Source organism: Oreochromis aureus, linkage group 1 (genome assembly GCF_013358895.1).
Source record: "Oreochromis aureus strain Israel breed Guangdong linkage group 1, ZZ_aureus, whole genome shotgun sequence".
Taxonomy (NCBI): domain Eukaryota; kingdom Metazoa; phylum Chordata; class Actinopteri; order Cichliformes; family Cichlidae; genus Oreochromis; species Oreochromis aureus.
In genome coordinates this window covers 22,142,174-22,160,697 of record NC_052942.1, presented here as the reverse complement: position 1 = coordinate 22,160,697, position 18,524 = coordinate 22,142,174, and the positions used below count along the sequence as shown (strand labels likewise).

Here is an 18,524-nt window from a genome sequence, read left to right as displayed (position 1 = left end):
AACTCATGCTGAGTGCTTCATGTGATAGGGAACAACTTGTGATATTGCCCTGCGCTGATTCTCCTGCTTTTTTCTCAAGGTCATGTGTGACAACAGCTGAAGAATAAAGAAACAAAGAGAACGTGTGAGAGAAACTCATGAGTCGTGTGAATCTCCAAAGTTTTGCCGTTTAGCTGTGTGTATGAACACAGTTGTAACAAGCCGTCATTAATAGACTAGCCTGTGAAAGCAGTTTTATATGATTGATCTGTATGGGTTGTTGGCTTTTCTGGTACCAAAAGCGTCATATTTGGGGTATGAAAGGTCTGCCTCTTTAGTTTGGACACATGCATTATTTATTCCTTAATGACACACACAGCAGTTGTCTTTTGTAATTCAAGCCATTTTTCTGTTGTCTCTTTCAGTAAGCCTTTTGGTGATTGCACATGTTGTTTTGGACTCTGAACAGGATGGGTCTATTGTGAACAGCGGACTAGTCAAACAAGTGTATGGAAGAGAGCCAACAGAAACATCCAGATAACTGACGATTCTGATTATTTCACTGAAAATTTTAGATTATCCTACATGTCTTTATCGCACGTATGCATGTTTCGGTGACTCCGAGAATGCATTTAATGAGAATCGGGCTAAAAATGAACCCACATCTAGAGCTACTCTGTTGCTGAGCAGCAAAATTGATTTTGAAGTGGATTTTATTTATTTTTTTTGTAAGTTTGTTCTGAGGGTAGATATCAGCTCACAGTCGTGTCCGTGTTGCGGTGACCGAGCGTAACGTGTTGTGACTTGCGTGAGATTACCGTCTCCTGCTCACAGCCTCCTGTGGTTGGGGGGTTCGTGCCTCACAGGGGTGCTTAGCCCACGCTGAGGTGAATAAGAAAATATAGGTATAAGCAGCGCTGATGCTGAGGAGACTGTGAGGAGATGTTACTGAGAAGGGTTTTGTGTAGAAGAGCGGGCTTTCAAAGCCAGAGAGTGCTTTTTTTTTTTTTTTTAAGTTGGTTTTTGGCCTATTTGATATATTCATGTGTATGCAATGAACAATTGCAAGGCATGCAAGCACGGAAAAAGAAACACTTTGAAAGGCATTTTTGTACACCTCACTCCAATGCTTTAATGATCAAAGTGTATTTTATTACCTTAAACAAAAACCCCAAACAGTTCAGATTTGTGCACGTTCATGTATGAAAGAAAGAGACTAAACCAACAGATTCATGAGGCTGTTTTTAATTTTCCCTATGTTTGGAAGTGTTTGCACTGAATGGTTAGATTAGGCTGTGGCTCAGTGCCTGCCTGAATCAGGAGTACATGGGGTGTGTCCCTGCTCTGAGGTCTGTGTGAGGCCCTCTGAGCCAGGCTTCTGGTTTCAGGTTGCATGTTCCCAATTGGCTGCCTTTGTTTGACTAAAGCACAGTGAGACTCTGGGCTTCTTAAAGATGCAGTGTCACTTTTTTTGTGCGCTCCTAAAGAAAAAAAAATAATGTTTCGTACTGACTACATCTTATCCCATTGATGAAACACTTTTATTCTGATGAGATCATCTCATACTGATAGGACCATTTTGTGTAATCAACATATGAATGGAATCTGAATGCCACTGTTATGCTCTCATCCAGCGCGCAGGGACTACACTCCAGTGCTAACACAGACTGTCATCTCTTTCTTTGCTGTTAGTGAAATGGAGAAAGGTCTCTCAACACTGAGCAGCATCCCTGGAAACAAAAGAAGACAGCAGCTATATCCATGAAATTATCACACTTAATGATGTTATGTTGCGACCTGACTCTAATATCATATATGGATAAACCTTGTAATGTGACATAAGAGCGTATTTATCAGCCGGGGCCTATCTGTGTTATTTTCAGTACCTATTTTGTACCTTGCCCATTTCACTTTAAACCTCGGATAAATTATAACTTTCAGTCAAAATTCTCTCAGCTTGTCCTCATGATTACAAAGAAGGTGAGATATAAGAGCCCATCATGACCACAAAGTTTGACTTTTCATTTATACATATTGGCCACAGCCAACATGTCTTCCTTTGTGCTCAGATGCTGAATTGATCCTGAGAGATTGAAAATATTGATTTGACTCAGCGTCTTACTTTGTTGTGGAGAAGGGGGGCAGTGTACCTTCCTGACTGTTAGCACCGTGTTCACACATTGGACTTGCCACACAGCCAGTTCCTCGGGAGACTCATAATTACAGCCGTCCTCTCAGATTAGTCCAGCAGCCTATCCAACTGTGGCTTTACTCCCTGGTCATTTATTTCATCCCTTTCCCTCTCCCGAGAGCCAGACCTCAACACAATGACCAGGCCAGCCTCTACAATAATGTATGTGATGATAAACACAGTGGATCCTAATTGATAGAGTGATTCAGACAAGGGCTAGCTGTGCAAATTGGTCCCCTGTGAGTATATTGCACAGAGTTGGGACTAGCAGGTTTCAGCTCTGGCCTTGTTTGAAAGGCGCAGAGCAAGGAGAGAGGAAATAGAATGGGCTGGACCTGCTGAGTGATAAAGAGGCTGTCTTTTCCTCTGAATGCAGGCACAGTTCAGCAGAGGTTGGCTGCTGTAATCCCCTCAGTGTCTCCAGGAAGGCTCAGGTTAGTGACCTGCTGCTTTGTGATGTCTTGTAAGATTTTGAGAGAACACCTCACCTTTAATCCCCCACTGCTCAGCTAACACATTAGCTCAACTGCTCCTGACCCAGCCCCTGCAATAAAGCCTTTTATCTAGCTCAATAAGGTCATTTGAAGTTAAGTATTGATTTCTTTTGGTGTCCAGAGAAAAATGGATTTTTAAAGAGCTGTTAATTACAGTTGAACACTGCATTATAGTGAGAACTTAATTTTCGTGACTGGATTTTTAAACCTCGGTTGGGTCAGTTTGAAATTCAGGAAATAACCTGAATCCAAATTACTTGAAATTTCACATAAAGATTTTACGCTTGGCTAGTGTGAGAAAAATACCGATGAGAAAAAAGTGCAGTGGAAACAGACTCAAATTAATTTTGATGTACAGAAAGGTGACAGATCAAACAGGAAAAAATAAAATGGTGAGGTCACCCCCAGAGCATGATTCTACAAGTCTCTGGTGATCTGCTGAAGCAACTGAGCGCCGTTCTTCAAATAGATATTCTCTTAGTCGTTGGTTGAGACAGCTAACATGTTAGCCCCAAACCTCCCGTAGATCTTCAGTTGCTGTCAGTTCTGATAACTAGAACACCGTAGCGTAGGGATACTGATTCATATCATTTTTATACCCTTCAAACCATTCACCCACCCTCCTAACTTGTGTGTGTCGGGGGTGGCACTGGTGCTTCGAGAGCAATATACCCCTACCAACAGAAGAGGTAGTTAACAGGAAGCACATCTTTCAAACACAATGGTGCCCTTTTCTACAGAGTTGAAGTGTTATCCATACCAGTCTCTAGGAATCTTATGTTCCCTCACTGATGCAGTGTACATGTGTCAAAAGAGACAAAACTGCCACAGGTTTGTACTTTCAGTCATTCTATTTTGCATATGTGTTACACAGTAGGTTACAGAAATTGGGATGTGCGTGAGAAGCAGTAGTAACTCTTTTTGCATGACACCTTTCAACAAGGGCAACTACAGTGAGCATAACCTAACATAATAACTAAGCCTTTGGTAGGGATCAAGGGTTCTGTTTTTTCCCCCCTTTGTCATCACTGGTGCTCAGCCAGTCGAACATACTGATTCCCAATTGGCTGCAGGAAGTGTAGTCAAGATGCAATAAAAGTTAAAAGAAAAAAGGTTTGTCAGCTGGGTTTTTTTGCACTTTAAAACTTTAAGTTGCTTAAGAAACGGCATACAGCCGATCAGCTTTGACTTTGTGGGCAAAGGTGAGCTGCTGGCTGGTTATTACCCAGGACATCTTATTAACATGAGACTTGCTGTCAGTAATCACCCCAGTGTCAAACTGGAGGCGTGAACAGCTGCTTGTGATTGACTGGAGCGCTTACTAAGTGAGTAAACACAAATATGGCAGAAGCTGAATATGAACATTGTATTTTAGTTCAGGCTGGGACGAGGATTAAATATTTTTTTGTTGTTTATTGACAATTGAAATCACTCCATCTACAGTTTGAGTGTGGCTCTGCTGAAGAAGGGCAGTACGCAACAGCATTTGAAAACCAAGATGCTGTTTTTCAAGCTAAGAAACTCTTTACAGACTTCTTTAGTTATCAATGTAAAATTCCACAGTCTTGATGGATGATGCAAAGATGAGATCATGTAATCAACTTCAGATCAGGAATCTGCAGGAAAAGTCTGTGTGATGGCAAATGAGAGGTGAATTTTTACATTTATTGAATTTATGGTTTTTCCAAAAGCCAAACAAACATACAGAGTACATAGAGCTACAGGACTTCCAGACACACCTCACTCACCAGCTCAGTAGGAAAAAAACACAAATGCATATTCAGCTTGAACAGTTCAGTGAAGGTCCACTGATATAATAGTATGACCTGCTCGACTTTCCTCACACACGAGCAGAACTTGATCAGCTTCAGACCAATACTTTAGGTCTATACTCCTAATATTCTCACACAGCAACAATAGTGAAAAGAAATTACACATTAGCTCAATTTTATTTTTCCAACTTTATGAAAAATTTGCACTGCAAGATTTGGTGAAAGAATTTACAGTTATGTAAATATATATATATATATATATAAGATAATACAGTAAAAAAAAACCCTTTGTATTTACTCACAAAGTACTTACACTTTCTTAACCATTCAAGACATTGTTCACCTTTTCTGTAAATTAGCACGCACATTTAAGAACCAAGACTCAGCAGTGCCTCAGTGTGTAACAAATGGTGATATCAGACTAAATAAAGTCACAAAAAATAGAAAACCCACTCAGTGTTTTGCCTCTCTGTCAGTTTAGAAATTGTCAGGCTTTGAAGTAAATGAATTGCTCTTAATTGTAGGCTTTCTTATTTTTACGTCCCTGCTTTTCTTGTCTAAATGCAGACTGAATTGAGTTGTTTCCTGTGGATATGGGTGGAACACCCGTGTTCATGTGAGGCCAGAACTGAAAAAGCCCGTGAGAGTTTTACGAGAGAATTTAGAGACTGCTATGTGTAAATTATAGTATGTTAAGAGCCATAATAAACGCCTTCCACTGGATCAAGAAAGTGTTAATTTCTAACAAGTTCAAATCCAGAGCATAGCAAAAATACATTGCGTATACTACAACAATAAAACCTTTTATTTGTGTGCAGTGTACTTCCTGTTACATAATTAGTGGGTAAATAAAACGCATACATGGAGTGTCAGTTTATGAGAAGATGAAGCTTAAAGCTTTCCATTTTCGCCCACAGGCACTGGGATGGTTTGTGTTTGTGAGACAGTGTGAGTGTGTAGGAGGAGGAGAGATTTCTATTGTGTCACAGAGAATGGCAGTAGTGTTTGCGATCATTGTGGCGTCACGCATGCAGTGTCTGGCCTTGAAGTCTTTCTTATGGACTCGCACTGCCAGTCTGAGAGCCTAACAATGCAGGGAGGGAAAGCACTTGTACAAGCAGCTGGTGGACTGGAGTCAGATGTTATGATGAGCTGATATTATCTTCTGTCTTCTACAAGAGATTTCATAGCTGAAAAGGCTCGACTGCAGCAGAGCTGTGACCTGGATTGTTATCAAATGGACAGGAATAAACTTGTAAATGTTGGTGCAACACTTTCCTCAGGAAACACCTGCCAGGTCTGGCCAGCTGCAGGCATTTTATATTTAGTTGTAATTGTTTAAGCTTACATAACTGACATATTGTGTTCTCGCCATATCAACTGCGTGTGATTTTTGTTCCTTTGAGATTATTCATCACAGAGGTTGTGTGCCTAGTCTTTGACCTCTCGCTAAGGGCTAACATAATGCTAAACTGATAGCATGCTGTTTCCCCTGCAAAAAGGGCACTGTCAATTATTCTTTGAAGTCTCAGGTTCTCCTTCAGTTGGCAAGCTGTGGTTTCCCATTGATATTTCAAGTAAAAGGCTTCCTGCCCCTGCCTACTATTCCCAAAACCTGGGACGAATGCCTTCATATTGTTGGTTTAGTCTATTATGATGCTAATGTCTGCCTGAGACCCTTGAGTCATCTATCACGGATGACAGGAAAGCTGGGGCCTTTGTGTTGGCTCACGACACAGGCACACACGCGTGCACACGTGCACATAAGGAAACAAACACGACTGGGTAGAAGTCTAAATAACTAACTAATCCAAAAAGCTAATGGAAAGATTTATAGCTTGTCAGTAATAAGTGCTGCATTGAATGATGCAATTAGTGCAGCTAATTATTTTCATTCATTAATCATTTGGTCAAATACGCCCAACCCTTTTTCACGAAAGGTACAAGATGATGTCACCAGATGTCTTATTTCACCAACCGCTAATATAAACAGTAATTATGAGACAATTAAAAGCTGTCAACAGATGCTATTGTTTAGTAATTCTGTGTTCGGTTTATTGCTAATCAACTAGTTGTTCTTGTGCTAAGTCTACCTTTCAAAAGCTGTGAAGCGTCTTAAATAATTGTCCAACAAGAAAAAGTGCGTACAGATCTACTGAGAGATGATTTCAGTGTTATTAATATGGCGTCTGATAATTTACAGCCTTAATCTATGGTTATTAATGTAGCTTCGTAATGTGCTGGTCAGTACTGTGTGTTGCCTTCTGTTCTGTGAGGCTGCCCGGTCAAGGCCTAGCTAAACACAGACAGTCGAGTGGTAGAAGTCACACATGCGGGCAGTTTGCCGACTGCTTCTCTGCCAAGCCCGCCGCTGTCTCATGGCAAAGTGCTGGGCCAGATGTGACTGTGGTTGTGCCTGCATGAGAGAGGGGGAAAAAAGTGCTGTTACAGGAAATGAAAGCTTTTAAAAAGTGGAAGGGGAAAAAACTCACAAAGAGCTGTAAACTATTGTTCTTGCTCCTCGGGAGGTTGCAGTCGAGCCAGGTAAAATGTTTAATATGCCATTACTAAAATTAGCTTGGTATTTTTGTTACACAGGTTAATAAAGGTTATGGTAATATATTCAATGACAAACCTTCATGTTTACTTGCCAGTAAAGATTCAGCACTGCTGTTCTTATGATTGCCACTGAACATTTATCACGTGGAATTCTACTATGTTTCACACATAAGGATTTTTTTTGTTTTGGTTTGATAGGTTAAAGACAAATGTTAGTCTAAAAATGAATTTTAGCTGAGGATCTGTCTTACTCCTTAAATTAGGTCTGGATTAAGATGATCTTATTCTGCATTGCATTTATATCAATAATACTAATTCCTTCAATCTTACGATTTGAAGAAAAGCTTTTCAAATATTCTTCAAACAGTTGGTCAGTTCACCCCTCCAGTCACTTGACAGGAAATTAACTTCCCACTGTTTTGGTAAATTAATTATGCATTTATAGTCAGAGGGAAAGCTCAGCTTGAGCAGTTTGGAGGCAAAGTAAGAGATAAGATTGAGATACTTAGGACATGTGCAGAGGAGGGATGGTGGATATATTAGGCAAAGGATGCTCCTGCTCCAAAACGGGAGGAATAGAGGAAGACCTCAGATGTTTTTGACAAGATAATTAATAATTAAATCTTAAGTTCAGCGATCAAAGTATTTGACTCAAATGTCACTTAAGTGTTGGTGATCCACCAGTATCCAGCTCTCTGAGGCAGTAAGACCAGTCTGTTCCTTTAGAACTCCAGCTTTTCTATAGACTTTCATTTTTAAATATGATGTTTGGATTTCAAGTGTTGTGAATGACATTCTAGCAGTGTCTGCAAATACTGCTTTGTTCAGTGGGATAAAAGAATGTAAAGCCTGAAATGTGCATATACAAAGTCAAAATCTTTCTTTTTCTTCATTGGAAATCTTTTCTGTGTTTCTGTTCTTCTATGAGGCACTTTGTATCAAAAGGCTGAAGGAGGGAATTGATTTTTTTTTTTAAATGAAATAATGTAACAAAAAGCCACATAGTGCCTCTTCCAGCTCTTACATTTGATCTGACTAATGCTCGAACACCGTTATTCTCAATTTTACACGTATATACACTGAAGCACAACTTTATTAGTACAGGACATAACTGCTTTTGGCTAGAGTTAGTAGTGAAGATAAAAAGACGTCATCGGCCAGAATCTTAATGTTTGTGTCTTTGATGGTTGTGCTCGTTGTGGACCTTTCTTTAAATGTCAAGACACTGGTTTGATTAACCCCACAGATATCAACCTTAGATAATGGCATATCAATGTTTGCCCGTGTCAAAGCTCACTCTTTCTAGAGCTAATCAGAGCTAATCTAGTGAGACACAGAGGACAGTGCTTTATAAAGTGTGTTCAGTTTCTTTTACTGCTATATTCATCATGTGATTGGTTTTAACATTTCACCATACAACAGTTTAAATAATTATTTAAATTATTAAATGTAAGGGAACTTTAAATATATCATTTCTTTCACTGTAAAATAGTAAATTTCATATCTTTTTGACCAGAACTGTAACTGGTATGCAACTGAGTTTAATCATTTTCACAAACAAAAAACAAAAACTTTACAGAAAACTGCAAAATAAATACATTAAATGAAAGAAAAGCAAAATATATCAGGGTAGAATTTAAGTTCTAGTTTCACAAATATTTCTGGGCTCATTCATTTTAACCACAATTACTGTTATTATGGTTGTAAAGTTTAAGTCTTTAAATGTTGATTTAAAAAAAGTGGCGGTTTTATTGCTTTTTCTGAGGTTGGTTCGTCGTGGACTGTGATAATGCACCCCATTGTTATTCACAAAAGAGGGAGTCTATCCGAAGGTTCTTGGAGAAAGGTTGCTGAGGGCCAAATTGGATTTCTGACGGAACGAGGAATCAGCTACTTGGGGACGATCCAGAGAAAGTTGAGCCGCCATCTCTTTGTGGGGCTTCTGCTGGAGTGCCATTCATATGTGTCAGATCCTCCAGAGTCATTCAGATTCAGAGGGAAGGTTCACTCTGACCAGTTTTAGGGCTCCAGCTGCTGAACAGAACAAATCTGCTCAGGGGTAACGCTATAAATATTTAATCCTTTTGCCATTTTGCTTTTTTACTTTGATTGACAGGAACACCCCATAAAGAGTTAATTTCCTTAGCCCTCTCGCAGCTTTGCTACAAGGCCTTTACTTAACCCTTAGAGGCTCACTTTCAAAACTCATAATACTAAGAATAAAAAGACAGGAATCCATACAGACAAAAAGATCTCCACCTCTGGGTATTTCCAGAGTCCTATCAATAATATCTGTAAAATCATTAGGCTGATTGAAAAACTAAAAAAAGAAAATCCTACACATTGACTACAATGTTCATATCTTAAATAAAAGTAATTGTTTATCTTCAAATCTGGCGTAAAAAAAAATGTAAGCGGATGTTTTAAGTATTACATTCTCTAACCTGTGTATGTAAATTGCCAGTGCTCATTGCAGATGGGCGCTTGAAAGCAGAAGAATCAAGAGGGAGTCTTTATTGCCTTTACTTCCCTTAATGCATGTGAACTCACTGCAAATTAAATTAACATAACAGGACTTCAGTTAAACAGTTTATTAGCTTTGTAAAGTGGATTTACCAAATCAATGTTAGTGCTGTAAATTATTGGATCAGCATATCCTCAACCTAAAAACCCCACAAATTTTCATTTGCTTCAAAGATTTGTATTTTATTTTCCTGTGGAAAGCATTTTTTCTTTATTTTGTGGAAAATATTGCACCTGGTGAAATTCAGGCATGAAAGCAGAGCTGCATCTAAAATGTTTTTAGTCCTAAATGTGGACGGGTCACTTTTTTTTAACAATTGTTTTGCAGCACAAACACAAGCAAGAAAAAAAAGAACGCAGGCTAGCCAGGGCCCACTGAGCTTTTTTTCCAGCCTGGTGAAAAGAATGAATAATTCAACAGTAAGCAAGCTTTCAGCTGGTCATTTGTGTGCTTTGATCTGGGAATCAGGAGTTTGCATGAATGCCTGTATTGTCATGTTGTGCTGCCACAGTGCGTGAATTATTGAAAATAGTGCAGGTCCCTGCTTTATCTGGTAAAGTTTACATGGCAGGCGCACTGGATAGACATGATGGACGTGTAAATCCCTAGATGTTGTTAATGTGTAGAGTGAGGTCACACAGCAAGGGTTATTTGGGCCTCTGCTGCAAAAGTGTTCAGTGTGAAAAGAACTTCAGGGTCAAGCAACAAACTACAGGTTGACATCACAAGCTTCTCTTTGCAGCAAAATGTGAAGGTGTGGCACAGATGGGTGTTTAAGAGCTCTGGTTGCTGAATAGTATGTTTTTTATTTTCTATTTAAACTTACAAAGCTGGGTCTTTTACTGTGATATTCAAGAGGCTATACAATTCTATATGATAAGCCAGTTTAGTCATTCATTTCAACTTCCGATTAATTCATTTATAAACTTTTAATATCCATTGATCTTTAGTTTAAAAAGGTATGATTGATAACAATTGATAACTAAATGGTGGGGCTAAAACATTAGTGATTAGTTTATTATTTCGTATTAAACTATAGCAAAAGCAGTTGTTAAATGATTTAATTTGTTGTTTTCTTTTTAGGCAAAATGGTTTTAAAAAATCACAAAATATTTTATATAAAAAGTTTTTAATCAATCAGAATCAGACTACTCAATTATTCTCAGAGAAAATCACATCGTCACAGTTGCTCCATGACACCAAGAATGGTAGCAAACAAGTTAAAGCACCATATTAAATATTAAGACATGACATGGAAATGAAATAGCAAATACAAGACAACAGAACAAAACTTTTAAATTAGTTGTGTGAAGTTGTGATTTAAAAAAAGATCTTATGTATCAAGCATAAATTAATTAATTTGTAAAACCAGTTAGTCATGCTTAGTCTTGTAATTCAAAATATCCAAATGAATTAATTATTATTATTATTGTTACTTAATTGTTGATGCCTTTCAAAATAAGACTTCCGCTTTGTCATTACAGACAGGTAGAAAAATGTCTTTCACTGACCTTCACGATGTGGCTTTGTCTCAAGTTTAAACCTCTAAGATTTACACTTGTGCGCCATCACATTTTGAAGCCTCCTGTGCGTCGCTCTTAACAAACTGGCCTCCCTCTCTAACTCGCTAAGATACGGCTGATTAGCACATCTGCAGAATGCTGCGGTCTATTGTGTCATAACAAAAGTAAGACCTTTAATTGATAATGGAAGAAAGGTAGAAAAATGTTTCATTATATTGAGGGTTCGTTGAATTTCATAGAGAACTGCAGCAGATCCATGGCATTGGTTAGCTACAGCTGGACACATAATTAGAGTGCCTCCTTACCTATAATTTGTGTAATAGTTTTGGTTGGCGGCATGTTATTACCATATGAAAGGGCTAAGCAGGGGTCATGTGCATTGCGACAGCAATTAGAGCAGAGCTGAGGGCAGAAGAATGTTTGGGGCTGTTGTTAATTGGAAATCTCTACAAAGCTATGCTTCAATTATAATTTAGTCAGAGCAGCACTGTTTTAAGCCCAATGTATTCAGTTGCCATTATTTTCTGTAATAGTATGAACAGCCAGGCCTGTTTCCTTTCAAAGCATGAGGCTTTGAAGAGAATGAGATTGAATTAGATTAATTTTAAAGGCCTTGCTGCTGCCGCTGTGAGTTTTCTTTATTCATGCTAATGTCATACGATGTTGCCATAGAAAAACTGGATCGGGTTTGTTTAGTAGGTACACATACTCTTATATTTAGAGTTACAACCCTAACTTATTTTATTCTTATCTATGAATTTAGGTATACATCCAGCAGAATGAAATTTTCATCAAAATTTCTATTTTCAGAAGTACAGTGCCGTGGTTTTTAACAGTATTAGCTGCTTTTATTAAACAGTGGCACGTATGCAGATACAGAGGATAGATTTGAACATCTGTGTGAAGTACAGAAATCTCCAATCCGCCCCTCTATAAAAAAAATAAATAAATTAAAGAAAGCCCCGGGGAAGTGTGTGTTTCCTAAAGAGGTACTTTTAATTATAAACTGCTACTTTTTTTCTTTTGCTTGTGATTGATCCGAGAGTGTTTGGTTTTTGTCAAAACCTAAATTCAAATGTATTTTTTAATAAGCATGCTTGTGTTTGATTGTTGAAAAACTAAAATCAGAAGCAATCGCAGTCTACAGATAAGTGTTCAGACTGCAGAAATTTCTACTTCTTGTTGGTTTTTATGTTCATGCCTCTTCATTTTCCGGTTTCTCCAGGTCGAAATGAGCTGATAGCGAGATACATCAAGCTTCGGACCGGCAAGACGAGGACGCGAAAGCAGGTAAGATGAGACGTCTCTGTTACATAAGTGTCAGAGGGCTGTCAAATCTGAATGTGTGCAGACTGCTGCCTTTGTTTAAGAGAAACAAAGTAAGACAGAGAATAAGGCTATGCTAACTGTCAATAAGAGACTGACAAAGATCCCTGTCACTGCTGTGTTGCAAGAAGAGATGAACGTAGATTATCACATTTTCACACTATGCATTTAAATGTAGGCAAATATAAAGGCAAATATAATGTATAGGATTTTAGAGGAAAAGAGCTAATTATATCAACTTAAAATCTTTTGCATATTCTTTTCCTTTAAATGCAGTGTGTAATTTTTCCAGAACAACAAAGCTACACACTAAAAAATTAAGAGCAAACTATCATTTGATTAGAATTGCCTCAGTAGCTTAACAGAGAACAGTTTCTTCCTTATCACTGTCATGGAGTGTCATGTACTTGAGTAGAAAACTTGATTAAGATTTGCCCCCCCAAAAAAAAAAATCCAAAAAATTGCCCAAAAAAAGATGAACGTAGTAAATGACATCTATAATAGAGGGCTTAAACATAAAGTCAATGCAGGTATTGTGGTATGAGGAAATATCTGCAAAATGAAAACATGAAACATGAAAGCCTTCATGGAGAGTTTTTAACATATGAGACATCTGATTTATTTATCTATTTTATTTTTTGAAAGCTCTGTATTCACTGAATTTCACACTAGCAACATGTTTCAAAACAGTTGGGGTAGTGGCATATTTATAAAAAAACCTATAGTCTTTTTCCACAGAGCCACGCTGTTGTAATGCAGTTGAAATGTGGTTTGCCATTATCTTGCTGAAATACAAAGGGACCTGCATTTATTATTCAGCATTCGTATATGTGCAAGTTACCAATGCCATGCCCATTAAATACCCTCATACAGTACCATCAAGTGGGCTGTGGGCTTCTTTAGTCCAGAAGGTCCAACGTCCATAATTCTCTTCAGTAATCGTATTTCAGTGTGAAAGGTTCCTTCAGGTTTGTGTTTGTGGATCTTTTTTTTTTTTTTAAGCTTTGTCCAATCTTTACTTTCTGCTGTCCTAACTTATTTGAAACATGTTGCTGACTTTTGATATCAAAATGATATGTTTATTCAATATTGTTATTACCCGACAACTTTTCTTCACTGCTTATGGGTTGTGGAAACAGGTATTATCTGAGCTGCCACAGGAGGAGAGGCAGGGGTACACCCTGGAGGAGTTGCCAGTTTATCATAGAGACAGACAACCACACACTTTCAGATCCATAAAGTCAATTCAAAATCACCAATTAACTCACCATGCATGGCTCTGGACTGTGGGAAGCAAGCTGGAATAATCAGCAGAAACCCACACAGGCACATGCAAACTCAAAATCACAACAAAAAAATGCCCAAACTGAACCGTTTTTATGCGATTGCCCTCTAACTATTTCACCACTGTGCTTCTTCTTATTTGGTTATTGGGTTAACACATTTGCTTGGCAATTGAAAGTTTAGTAGTTCTGTCAAATTCCCTTTGAGGTTTCATCAGAGCATCTGTTGTAAAAACTCTGCCCAGTCAAATAAGCAGACTTAGCTACTGTGGTGAGCACTTGTGCTAAAAGTAACTTAGTAGTAGTACTAGTGGTCTTATTTCTACCATTCTCTACCTGATATTGAATAGTTTTAATGGTGCTTTAGTGACTCTACGAAGCCCCTGATCTTCCCTCTAAACAGGAACTTCCCTGCATGACTACCGACTTGAATGACAGTGATAAACAAGCCAGTGTTTACAGTGACATTCGATCACTGTGTGTGAATTGATCAGTCTGGACCAGAAAGGTGTGGTTTGTCTCCCGTGTCTCATCTTCTTGGCACAGAATTGGACAAAAAGAGGGTTGTTTACGCCGAGCAATACCAATAAACACGTGTGATGTTACTTTAAATATCATGTACAGCATGAAAGTAATTGATTTAGTTATTAACATGGCACCAACAGCAACATTGATCATTTTTCTCACCAGCTCCAGCTTGTTTTTTTGCAACTAAATTGAATATCTATGGACTTGAAAGCACAAACAGAGCTAATTGATGTGAATTTAATTCTTTCATCAAAGAAACTAAAACCCCTGAATGTTTAGCTCTTTTGCTTCAGAAATCCTAAAAAATGAGGGATGACTGTGATCAACTGATTGACTAACTGTTACAGCTCCAACTCAAGTGAAAGATTGTGAATAATGTAAAGACTTATCAGCTAACCAAACACTTTCCTGTTAAATCACTCCCTTGTTGGGGTACTCACCTTGGGTTTCATTTGCATGAAAAGTGCCAGAGGAGAATGTAAATCTACCTCTCAAACCTGTCATCAGCTCACATTAGGTCTCTTTCAGACGGCTACTGATGAATGTTTCATTTGAGAGTATAAAATCATTTTGAACTGTATAGACATCGTAGATAAACTTGGCTGGTGAAATGCCTTACGCAGCTCCCACAAGGATACTAGACTAGCCGATTTTCATTCAGCACACAGCAGATCACATCTGTGTGCTCTTAATGTGTGCTAAAGGGGCCTGCATCCTCCTTAATCAGTTCACTTAAGTGACGACGACACACAGCATAACGCTTTATTGGCTGTTAGCTTGGTGTGTGGTTTGGAGATGCTTCTGTTATGCACCTTATCTCCTTGAAGTGTTTTTAAACAAAGACATGTGTGATCCACTTTGTACTTTTTTGGGTTTTCCTGTTTTTTATTTTCCTTTTTCTCTTTTTTTTTAATGGAGGTGTCTAGTCACATACAGGTCTTAGCAAGAAAGAAAGTTCGAGAAATCCAAGCTGCCATTAAGGTACGTCTGGCTTTGCCCAGTTGCAGGGGGCTTTTCATTGCCATGGTTACAGGCTCTTCCTTTGTTTTCCTCCCCTCCCCTACTCCGCAGGTGTCTAGTCACATTCAGGTTCTTGCCAGAAGGAAATCTCGTGAGTTTCAGTCCAAGCTAAAGGTATGCGCTTTTCTGCTTTTGGGCTTGTTTGGTTGCTGTGCGTCTTAACTTCCTGTTTCCTGTAGAGACAGAGTGAATGCTTGATCCTCTGATTCCCCCATAACCCAAATCCTCTGCTTTTCTGTTCAGCCTTTCTAATCTCACTTGCTCACTTTCTTGACCATCTCTCACTCATTCTAACCCAAACATGCTGTCACTGTCCTGTCTGCTTGGTTTCATTGACATTAATTCTTTCATCACGGGCCTTTGCTTTGAGAGCAGCTGCACAAAATAACCGTGATCTTATATAAATATATAAAGAAATGCTTTTGTGATTTAAATTAACAAAAAATAGTCCGATGTGTGGATGTTTAATCTTTTATTAGTCATGAGCCTGACCAGAACTGGATTTTTCTAGGTAATTTTGCTGAAATTGAAAAAGTTTTAAAAAATAAATAAATGAATGAATGAATAAATAAAATTAATTAAATAAATAAATTAAAAAACCTAAATAAAAAACTACATTTATTAGCCAGTACATATAAAGCATAAAATACACAAAGAAATCTTGATGAGCAAGTCTTTAAATTACTTTGGAAAAGATTTGTGCCTGTTTTATTGTACCTAATAAAACAAAGTGCTACAACCAGGGTAGAGCTTCTGTGTACATAGGCTTAGAGACCGTCCTGTCTAGAGCAGGGTAAAATGTACATTCCTCGACTGACTGACGAGTGGCTGCTGGAGGCTCCCACGATGGGAGATCTGTAGCAAAGAGGGTGGTGCACCAAAACCTGCCTTGCGATTGCTTTGATTACTAGCAGATTGTAGCAGTTGTCTCTGTAGTTTGCATTGAAGACACAGACTTGTCTCCAAACACTCGTAAGTACTTTGCAGTTTCACTGTTGTGAAACACTAGCGTGGGGCACCGACCAGATACCGAAGATTCGCCTTTAAAGTAAAAAGTTGCACCTTTCTGCTGCAACCAATACATTTAAACAAGCACAACTTTTAAAATGAAGGCAAACTTTCTCCATTTCTGATCTGTATCGCACTTTTCACAGTTTCACTACAACTTGGGGAGTAGGTGGCAAGCGTTTGTAGAAAAGTCGACCATATAGCCTACAGGTGACTGCAGCAATGTCTTCTAGCAACCAAAGCAATTACAAGGAGATTTTTGGTGCAACACCACATAGCTATTTGCAGCCAGTTTGTACTAGCTGCCAGCGACTTCCATCAACCACTTGCCAGCAGTTGAGGAATATACACATTTTCTTAGTGACTAGTGTCTAGGGCTGTGTGACTGGAGCCTGGCTTTGAGCTAAATGCTAACATACAAACAGTGGAAATGTTCACCTTCTGGAATTTCAAACTGGGAATTCCAAACTCGAAGCCGCATGTATAGGGTAGTCGGGGTAATCATTAACATATGTACCAAATTTGATTAAATTTGAGTGATTTTGGATGTAAATGAAAATGTAAAAGTGGTGAAATGAAAAGGATTCAAAATCTGCAGCACAGTCTATAGAAAACTATATAAAATCTGTGGAAATCCATCCTGGATCAAAGTTGTAGATGGATTAATATTTTGATTCAAAGAGCCGATGTGTTACTGTGACTTTATGTAATGACAAATTCTCTAGTAGTGCAACAACACATTATAGTCAGTACTAGGTCATAATAACAATGGTCTGCCCATTTTTGTTTTTTTTGAGGGGGGGCTGGTCAGGCTCAAATTTTCCTCTATTAAAATCTAAATCAAAGTGTGTGCATGTTGGGAAGCATGCTGGCATTGGCTGTTTTGGTGAGTGGCTGGAAGCTGAAGGTGCGGGGAAATGGGTCTGCTTACATCTCTTACTAAGCAGACTTTATTTTTTTAAAAAGGGAGCATGGCAAAGGGGGCGGTAGTCCGTGTTTAAAAAATGAAGAGGAGATTACACCTCTGCTTCCTTTGACAATGTAACCCAACTTTTCCTCACCGTCAAAGACTCAGTGGTGCACATTCAGAGCAGAGAATGGCAGTGAAGCTGGCTGTTTCTGAAATCCCCCCTCTGCTTTCTTGTTCTCCCTTCAATCTGTTGATAACTCCAGGCTCTCACAATGCCATGGCTGTCAGTCGCTTTCCTTCCTCCCAGTTCAGATGTCGTCATTTCAGAGCGTTCTTGTCAGTTATTTCAGAAATAGTGAAATCTGTTAAAATCGCTGAAGAAAGCTTTTCAGAATGGCACATTAAAATGGGAGAAGAGCATTGTGAAAGAAGTAATCTTGAATAATACTGACCTGTAATTTAAGGTATTTTATGAAGTAATGCTTGTATATCAAAGGACACTCCACCCATGTGCCATTTTCTTCTTTTCTTAGGGAGCCGACTATACATTTTGACTTTCACACTTTGCTCCACTCCCAGTATTCAACACGAATTAATGACCCCTCATTAATCTGTGTGTGTGTGTGTGTGTGTGTGTGTGTGTGTGTGTGTGTGTGTGTGTGTGTGTGTGTGTGTGTGTGTGTGTGTGTGTGTGTGTGTGTGTGTGTGTGTGTGTGTGTGTGTGTGTGTGTGTGTGTGTGTGTGTGTGTGTGCGTTTACACTGAGAGACAGAGTCAGACAGGCAGCTAGCCACATGAATGCCTGTTCTTTCAGGGGCACAGGCGGCTGTCTGAAGAAAAACAGACAGCTTTTGTATGAATCCCTGTCTTTTCTCATTTAAAGCAAATTAGAGTTCATTGGTGAAGAGAAATACAAGTGTGCCCTTCATTCTGGGGGGCATCAAAACCTGCTGCTTCTCGTCCTGTCTATGGCATTTTAGTATAATTACAGTCATTACGTTAGTGTTCCCTTGTTTTGTCTTGAGTGATGACTACTGATCAGATTGTGAAAATTATAGAGCGCAAGACTTTCTCCACACGATTTGTAAATACAAATTTCATAATTCTTTGTGATTAAGTGTTAGTTACACATCTGTGCATGTATTTTGTAAAGAGGAGCAGACATGTACTTTTCTTGTGTTTTACCAATATTTAAAGGTGTATTGCTGATATTTTTTTACACATAGCTCTTGAATTAACTGCAGTGTTTGAATTGCAATTTTCCAATAAAACCTTGTTTGTTTGCATTTAGGTTACAAATATGGTGAGTATTTTGTTTTCTGCTTGTGACGCCGTGTCTGCTTCAGTTAGGACCTGCCTTGCCCTTCAGCTTCTAGTTTTGCATTTGCGCTCTTGCCACAGTAACACA

At 38.6% G+C, this 18,524-nt stretch overlaps 1 protein-coding gene across 6 annotated transcripts in view; it reads left to right on the top strand.

Annotated features, from left to right (window-relative positions):
* tead1b (TEA domain family member 1b) overlaps window positions 1-18,524 on the top strand; it is a 51,491-nt gene that overhangs the window by 20,471 nt on the left and 12,496 nt on the right. The window contains exons 4-7 of one of the 6 annotated variants that reach the window (XM_031739776.2): window positions 12,268-12,332; window positions 15,098-15,160; window positions 15,251-15,313; window positions 18,408-18,419. In XM_031739776.2, the coding sequence (XP_031595636.1) occupies window positions 12,268-12,332; window positions 15,098-15,160; window positions 15,251-15,313; window positions 18,408-18,419 (203 nt within the window). The remainder of the gene's footprint in view (window positions 1-12,267; window positions 12,333-15,097; window positions 15,161-15,250; window positions 15,314-18,407; window positions 18,420-18,524) is intronic. The other 5 variants (XM_031739777.2, XM_039610556.1, XM_031739778.2 and 2 more) reach the window with 5 other exon arrangements.